Source organism: Emys orbicularis, chromosome 24, assembly GCF_028017835.1.
Source record: "Emys orbicularis isolate rEmyOrb1 chromosome 24, rEmyOrb1.hap1, whole genome shotgun sequence".
NCBI classification, from domain to species: domain Eukaryota; kingdom Metazoa; phylum Chordata; order Testudines; family Emydidae; genus Emys; species Emys orbicularis.
In genome coordinates, this window is record NC_088706.1 from 11,124,268 (window position 1) to 11,132,472 (window position 8,205).

The 8,205-nt window shown below is 58.9% G+C and overlaps 1 protein-coding gene across 1 annotated transcript in view; it reads right to left on the reverse strand.

Moving 5' to 3' along the window:
* The window catches only part of POLRMT (RNA polymerase mitochondrial), a 32,660-nt gene extending 30,938 nt beyond the window's left edge, over positions 1–1,722 (reverse strand). Inside the window, exons 1-2 of the mRNA XM_065422346.1 lie at positions 1,656–1,722; positions 711–803 (exon numbers count right to left, since the gene is read on the reverse strand). Coding sequence (XP_065278418.1) covers positions 711–803; positions 1,656–1,722 — 160 coding nt within the window. The remainder of the gene's footprint in view (positions 1–710; positions 804–1,655) is intronic.
* Between the last annotated feature and the right edge of the window lie 6,483 nt (positions 1,723–8,205).

Here is an 8,205-nt window from a genome sequence, read left to right on the forward strand (position 1 = left end):
GACAGTCTCCATCCAGGTCCCCCCATCACCAATCAAGCCTCTCGTCGCTCCCCACACACCAGATTCTCAGCTTGACACTCTTCTTTGACAGGAGTGAGTTATCCCTCCCCAGCCTCGGGGAGGCGAGCGTGATCCCCAGCTCCCACTGAAGGAAAGTGACTTGGCCAAGGTGCCCCAGTGTGGCAAAGGCAGATGGCCTGGACCCCCTAGAGTGGTGTTTCCCAGCAGTGGGTCCTGCCTTACCAGGGGGTGGCTGGAAGGTTGCCATATCCAGAACCAGATTAACCCATCACTGGGCCCTGATTTAGGCAAGCACACATTCCCGGCCCAGCACGGCAGCCTGGAGGGTTGGAGAGCAAGCCCGCCTTGGTTCGCCTTATCTGCATCACTGCACTATGGGAAGCATTCGCAACCACCCTCCCGCTCCTCACGGCTAGGTGGGAGGGCTCCCCAACCTTTGCCCCACTGTAACTTGGGGTCAGAGCAGGGAAGAGGCTGAGAACGCCTCAAACCTGACATCAATGTATGGGCCAGCCAGGCGGTGGAGTTGGCTAAAGGATCCTTCTCACTGCCACAGGGGCATTTTCCCCCAAGCTACGGGTCTGCACATAAACCCCACTAACCAGGAAACCCAGACTGCTCGGGGGGGGGGAGGGGGAGGCTCTTATGGGAACAGATGCCTTTGGTTCTCCCCCATGTTTCCGACTTACACTCCAGCAGCTCAGCCCTGCCGCAGGCGCCTCTTCTCCTGGCCTCCTCCTTTGCGCTGGCTGAGGAGTAATTTCTCACTACGGTCCATCTTCCTGCAGCAAAAAGGGACAATGAGGGCGAGGTCCTGACCCCAGGGTGGACGAGATGGATGGCTCTGCTCACGAGATGACCTCCGGGGGTCCCTTCCCGCCCAGCATTTCGGTGATTCCCCGCACGCCCCCTCGACCATGGCTGGGCACAACGCAGACACACACGCACATGGAGTCACCGCTGGTCCATGCACATGGAGAAGCCCCAGCAGCACAGGGACAGGCCAGGGGCTGCAGCAACCGAGCCAGGACCGCCGAGTGGAGAACCAGCCTCCCGGGCTCCTCCCCAAAGGGCCCTGCCACTTCAGAGGAAGGGGAGCCCCTTCCCCATTATGGGGACTGTGCAGAGGAGACTGAAAACTGCCCGACCCCCGAGGAGCAGCTCGTGCCCCATCACCCCCCACCTCCCCAGCATGGCTATCAAAGGGGGGATGGGATCACGGGGAGGGGAAGGGGGTGCTCGATGACCCCCCCCCCCCCGCTGCTGTGCAGGGGCAACGGGGAAAGGGTCAGGGACTCCGTGGCCCCCGTTGTCCTCTATACCTGGGATGTGGGAACAAACCTTCACCACGCTGCTGGGAGGGAGGGGGCCGGGGGACTCAGCCCCCCCCCGACTCCGTGCCCGTGGGGGGGAGGGGTTCACACACACCCCGGCTCATTGCCCGTGGGGGGGAGGGGCGCGGGGCTCAGCCCCCCCGACTCTGTGCCCGTTGAGGGGGGGAGGCGGGTTCACCCCCCCGGCTCATTGCCCGTGGGGGGGAGGGGCGCGGGGGCTCAGCCCCCCCCGACTCTGTGCCCGTGGGGGGGAGGGGCGCGGGGCGCAGCCCCCCCCGCTCTGTCTGGACCCGCCGTTACCTGGGCCCCACAGCCAGGCCGGCCCCCGGCCCAGCAGCGCCGCCCGCAGCCTCAGCACCCGCCACATGCCCCCGGCCACGCTAGGCCGCCATCCCTCCCTCTGCTCAGCGCCGCCGGCTCCACCGCGCACGCGCCGGCCGCACCGCCTCCCGGGGGCTGTAGTTCCCCGCCCCACCCCCGGGCACCGCGGAACTACATCTCCCGGCGTGCACCGCGCCGCGGCAAGCCTAGGTGGGGCTGTCTCCGGCGCTGGAGACTCCAACTCCCAGGATGCAGTGCAGGGTAGGGGCGCCCTTTGGCTCCCTCTGGTGGGCTGAGCTGGGAGCGCAGGGCACTGCCTGTGACCCTTTCTCCCATGGTTGCTGGGGCTGCCTCCCCTCCTGTGTCCTCCTGGAGCTTTGAGATCCTCCTGGCATGGCTGGTGCTGCTCGCAGGGCAGTCACGGTTCCTGGTTGCTACCCTGCCCTCTCCCCCTCAGTCGCCCTCCTCCTAGGTCCGGGCTCCATCTCCTTTGATTCGTTTCACTCTCACCCTCCAAGGCCGGCCCACGATAGCCGCAGGCATGCTAGGCAGGTCAATTCGGTTAAAATCAGGGGGAGTATTTCCACTAGCTACAAGGGAAGCGGGCAGGAGTGGGCCCTTGGCTTGTAAAATCCTCCACTTCCCGCCCCCTCTGCTCGTGTAGCACCAGACCTCACCCATATCATCGGCGCAAGAGCCTGCTCCTTGGCAGCCCCTGCTCTCCCATCCCATCTGCTTCACCGGCTCTCTGCATTGCCAAGGCCTCATGTCAAGCAGGTATTTAACTCTAGAGCTGGCAGTTTGCACCTGTTCCAGCAGAGGGCGCACACACCCTCTCCCTCTGCCCAGGGTCACAGACTCCCATTGGTTTTAATGGGTTTTGGCCCGGAGGATCTCAAAGCAAACCCTAGAAGAGGCAGCGTCGTGTAGTCCATAGCACACTGGGCTGAAAGTCGAGTGCGCTGTGGTTTGTTTTGGGTTCTGCTGCTAACTTGCTGTCTGGCCCTGAGCGAGCTGCTTCCACTCTTTGGGCCTCAGTTTCCCTGTCTGAAAAATGAGGGATTATAGAGCTGACTCAGCTCTGAGAGCCAAATACCACATTATCATAACTCCTGGTGACGGAGGTCAGGGCTATCAGACATTTTACAGATGGGGAAACTGAGGCACGGGGAAATGACCTGCCCAAACTGGCTTAGTGAGACAGTGGCAGAGCTGGGAATAGATTCCAGAAATCCTGACTCCCAGCCCCACTGCTCTAACCATTAGACGCACGCCCCCCCCCCCCCCCCGATCCAATGACAGAACCCAGGAGTCTGAACTCCCAGCCTCAGTGCTCTAACCATTAGACCACGCTTCTCTCCCAGAGCCTGTAAGAGGACCCAGGAGGAGTCCTGTTGCCCAGCTCCCCTGTTCTGACCAGTCACCCGCACTCTCTGCTTGGTTCCCACAGGCCTCTCCTCTGAGCCAGCTATTTCTATGGGAACAATCCACCTGGGGGACACCAGAATCCTCCCTGCAAATAAACTCCTGCCAAGGCAAGCCTAGAAAATGCCACCGCGGTGCAGACGGAGGAACAGGAACGCCGCACGCCACCTGCTTGGGGCGAGGACTCTTGCTCATTAAGATGACTCCGCATCTGAGTCAGCATCACCTCCAGTGACACAAGAGCTGCTGTCTGCTCCAGTGCCTGCCCCGGGGAGCTGAGAGAGGGGCATGCAAGCAGCTACCCTGCAGGAGCGTGGGAAGGGTTAATGGTTACACAAAGCTCCCATGTCCTACTATCAGCTTTGCCAGACTGGATCAGACACGAGGTCCTTCTAGTCCATCCTCCTGCCTGCCACGGGGCGGGGGCCAGTACCGGGTGCAGTAGAGGAAGGTGCAAGAAATGCTGCAGGAAGCAGATGTGAGATAACCTGCCCCCCACCTTAGGGCCCATCCTGGGGTCTTGTAGTTACAGATCAGATTAAGCCCTAAAGAACAAGGATGTGAGTTACTATCCCAAGGTGGAAGGGGTTCATTCATGGTCACTCTCCCCTCCCAGAGCTAGGAATAAAAACCAGGAATCCCAACTCACAGCCTCCGCCCTGCTCTAACCACTCGACCCCTCTCCCCTCCAAGAGCTCAGAGTAGAACCCAGGAGTCCTGACTCCCAGCCCACTGCTCTGACCGTAGTAACCCCCGAATTTTGCACCCCTCGATTTCTCACACACAGAGATGTCGCCCCCCTCCTCCCGAACAGCAGAGGGGAACACTTTAGCAAAAGACTCTTAAATCTACCAAGGACCCCTTTCTAGCAGGCTGCTGTTGGCAGAACTAGAACGAGCGTCACCCACCAGCCAGATGGCTACAGTGCATCGTGGGGGCCATGGGCCCACTTTCATTAGGGTTTGTTTGCCTCCCAGCTAATTGGCAAGACACAGTAATCAGCAGTGGGCTTCCCCATCTGCATAGGCACCTATGGAATAACACCCAGCAGGGTGAGGCTGTGAAAACACAACATACACCCACGCTGGGAGTAACAGCAGTTGCGGGTGTGGCCAGCTCTCCCAGAGCATTTACACCCGTGCAAATCTGGAGTGACTCTGTGGAAGCCAGTTACACGGGAGCCAGAGGGGAAAATGCGTCTAGTTGACATCACTAAGACCCCATTTTCTCCAAGGATGGTCATTCGGGGCGTGAGGCCAAGTGCCGGAGTGCTGTTGGTGATGTGAAAGGCAGCAGGGACTCAGCTCATGGTCGTCCCCACCCTTAACAGGCAGCCTGCCTTTTTTGGGAGGTGGACGCTCACCCTACGACCAAACCGCTGCCCCGCAGCCACGGTTTGGTCACCCCAGGCTGCAGGGGATTTGAACCACTGACCTTGAGCTGGTGGAACTGGGCGGAGCATCACACGAGCTCCCGGCGTGGGGCTGCTGCTGGGATGGCAAAGGCCTGGGCACTGCACAGAGATCAGATTAGCCTTTATAACCATTATATAACCACGCGCAGTACGGGGAGGCGCTACGTGCGGCGGGGGACACAGCTGCAGAGAAATGTACGGGGTGGGAATTCTTGTTAAACTGCCGGGTCTGGAAACCCAACCCGATGGGGCTTCGGGTTCGGGGGACGTCCCCTGAGCTGCGGCCAGCGATGGGCCCCCTCCGAGTCCCGGTGGTGGCTCATAGCAGGGGGGGTCCTGAGCTGCCAGTTCTGGGATACTGATTACGAGGAGCGCAGGGGGAGGCGGTTTGCAGTGGGGGTGACGTGGGGGTAGGGTGACCAGACAGCAAGTGTGAAGAATCGGGACGGGGGTGGGGGGTAATAGGAGCCTAGATAAGAAAAAGACCCAAAAATCGGGACTGTCCCTATAAAATGGGGACATCTGGTCACCCTACGTGGGGGGCAGTTCAGCAACAGGCAGGTGCAGTGAGGGGTATATGGGCGTCACCAGTTGCAGGCAGCTCCCACTGCAGATGGCTGACACCAGCGCTGAGTGACACTGCAGGGGGTGGGGCCCCGGGGCTGATCCCACCCCCAGGATGCTCATGTGGGCAGGTGAGCCTGGGGGCCAGTGGGTGGCGCAGTCCGAAAGCAGCAGGTGATGCTGATTGCAGGCAGGTGAGCAGAGCTGCCAGGAACCCCTGGCTGGCACAAAGATAATTTGGGGGTGGGATAGGGTGACCAGATGTCCCGATTTTATAGGGACAGTCCCGATTTTTGGGTCTTTTTCTTATATAGGCTCCTATTACCCCCCACCCCCCGTCCTGATTTTTCACACTTGCTGTCTGGTCACCCTAGGGTGGGAGGAAATCGATCTCCGTTTCCAGAGCTGCCGGGAGAGCTCTGAGCCACCCAGCCCGGCTGAGCCTCTTCCTCGAGGCCAGCAATAGACACCACGTCTGCAGCTGCTGCCCAGCGGGCAACGAGTGAGCCGCTCTCGTTCGGTGACCCAGCGCCTTCCTTAGCCAAGGAAGGGAACCATCAAACCCCGGCACTGGGGAAATCACTAGAGATGTCAGGTCCCAGGACCTTCTGCATCCTCCGGAGCCTGCCCTCTCCCTCCCAGCCCCCAGCGTGGCACCCGCCTGCATTTCTAAAAGCCGTACCGGGTCCCTCGGGAGTAGGGTGACCCGACATCCCCATATTATAGGGACTGTCCTAATATTAAGGACTTTGTTTTATATAGGCAACTATACCCCCACCCCAGAAAAGAACAAAATGTCCCAATTTTTCACCCTTGGTACCTGGTCACCCGACTTGGGAGGGAGGGAGGGAGATGAACGCTCCTCTGCAGGGAGCGTTTACAGGAGAATTATTGCCCCAACGAGAAATCAAACCTTGGACCCTTTAATCTCCGGCGATAACACAACAGGCACAAAGCGATCAGTTGCTCCTGATCCTGTCTGACTAGCTGTCCATCCCCACTCGCCTTAGGATCTGAGCCCCAAAGATCCGGGGTGGCCAGATCTGGGGGTCTTAGTTTAGTCCCATCTGTCGATCTTTCTTTCCCTCCTCTCTTGCCCCCAGGCTCCAAGAAGCCCGTTCCCCAGGCTGGATCGATAGGTTGTTCCCACTCCCTTCCTGCCCACTTCGCCTGGGCATGCTGGTTTGCTGCCAAGAGGCCTATTCCGGAGCTAAGGAGCAGCTGCTGTTTTGGAGGTCAGCCGGTGAGCCAGGGTGAGAATCACACCTGTTGTAGGGACTCAAGAGGGCAGGGAGCCCCGGCGGGATCCCACGGCACTGGGGACGTGGGGGAGCCCCAGAGGTCCATTCCCAGTGCCGCATGGTTGGTTCTTGGTCTGTTTCTGGCCTTGTCACCATTTTGCGTTCCAGGGTGTCACTGCTCGACCCATCTGCTGCACCCAGGGGCATCGCACGGGCCCCTCCGGCGTTTCACCACCACGAGGGTTCCTGCTCCTCTGAACACCACGGTCGGACAGAAGGGGGCAGGCAGACAGCGACTGTAGTGGGGGTAGAGAGTGAGAGAGTGGCTCGGGAGAAAGCCTGTTTAAAGCCAGCTGCAGCTGGGAGGGACAAGGCTGTATCCCCCAGCACTCGCTGCTGGGTTTGGTGCATCAAGACCCCGCTTGAATTCCAGGGTTTGCCACATTGACTTTTGGACAGGGGTTGTTTCATGGAGGCAGCAGCTGATAATAATTACCATGAAAGCTCTCGCGTGTGCACGCACAAGTCACACGACTGGTGGTTGTGTGTACATGTGCTGTACTTGTGTGGGTGGGTGCACGAGTCACATGATCAGCAGTAGTGCGTGCACACATCAATGATGCCTACAAATCCCATGGCCCGCAGTCATGTGTGTGTTTGTGCATGAGTACCTACGTGTGTATGCACGAGTCACATGATCAGCGGTACCATGCGAGTATGCATGTGTGTATACACATATGTATGTGTGCAGGTCACATGTATATGTGTGTTTGTGTTGCCAAAGTCACATCCCCGGCAGTGTGTGGGTGTGACTAGCACATCGATACCCAAGGCTGCACTCTGCCAGCAGTACAGGTATTCCAGGGCCTGCTCCAGTACCTCGTCATTCTGTCTCGGTGCAGAAATACGCCTGGTGACAAGCAGTGACTCACGGGCTGCTATTAAGCTATAAAAAAACTGGTCAGGTCAGCCCAGGCATATTTGTGCTCACTTCCCTCCCTACTGCTAATTAGGGAGAAGAATGTTTGTCAACATAGGACAGTCGCTGCCTTCCAGAAGCTCATCTCCTGCTGCTGGGGACCAACAGGCTCAGCATGGCCCCCAAAACACTCTGTGTCACCGCAGAGCCCACCAGGCAGAGGGGCATCCCGGGAGTCAGACGTCGGGCCTGTTCGTCGGAAGATGCAGAGAGTCAGACCAGCACCCGACGTGCAGATGCTGAGCTGGATTCTCCAAAGCGGTCTGGCCTGTTTCCAACTTCCCCCCTCTCCAGAGCTGTCTGTCCAGGGTATGTATATAACCCCTGTCACCTTAGTACCTCACAGTCTTTAAGGTACCTGTCCTCACAGCCCCCCCAGGAAGAAGGGCAGTGCTATCATCCCCATTGAACAGATGGGGAAAACAAGGCACAGGGCGACTAAGTGACTTGCCCAAGGGAGTCGGTGAAGAATTGAACTCGGGTCTCTGAGGTCCCAGGCTAGCGCTGGACAACTCTTCCTCTCTAGTGCCTCCTCCAAATGCGGAGGAGTCAGGATCAATGGTTAGAGGGGATAGGTACGTAATTAGGTATCTAAGTGACGTAGTCACATCTCACAGCCTATTCCATGAACAAGGAGGGAGCAGTGAGTCTGGGGTGGGGCTGGGAGGGGGGACTGGCTTCCCTTCTTTAATGCATATTCGAATGCCTCTGGAACCTTTCCGGAGCTCTGGCTTCCAGCCGGTTACCCTCTCGAGGATCTGGCTAATGGCGCTTCAGGAACCTCATGGCAGAAAGTGGGAGAAAGGGGAAAGTTCTCCAGCAAACAGTTTACTGCTTTAGAGGCGTGACCAAAAGCCAGACCAGGAAAGAGCAAGGGGCAGGTGCATTTATTGGCACTGAGGCTCT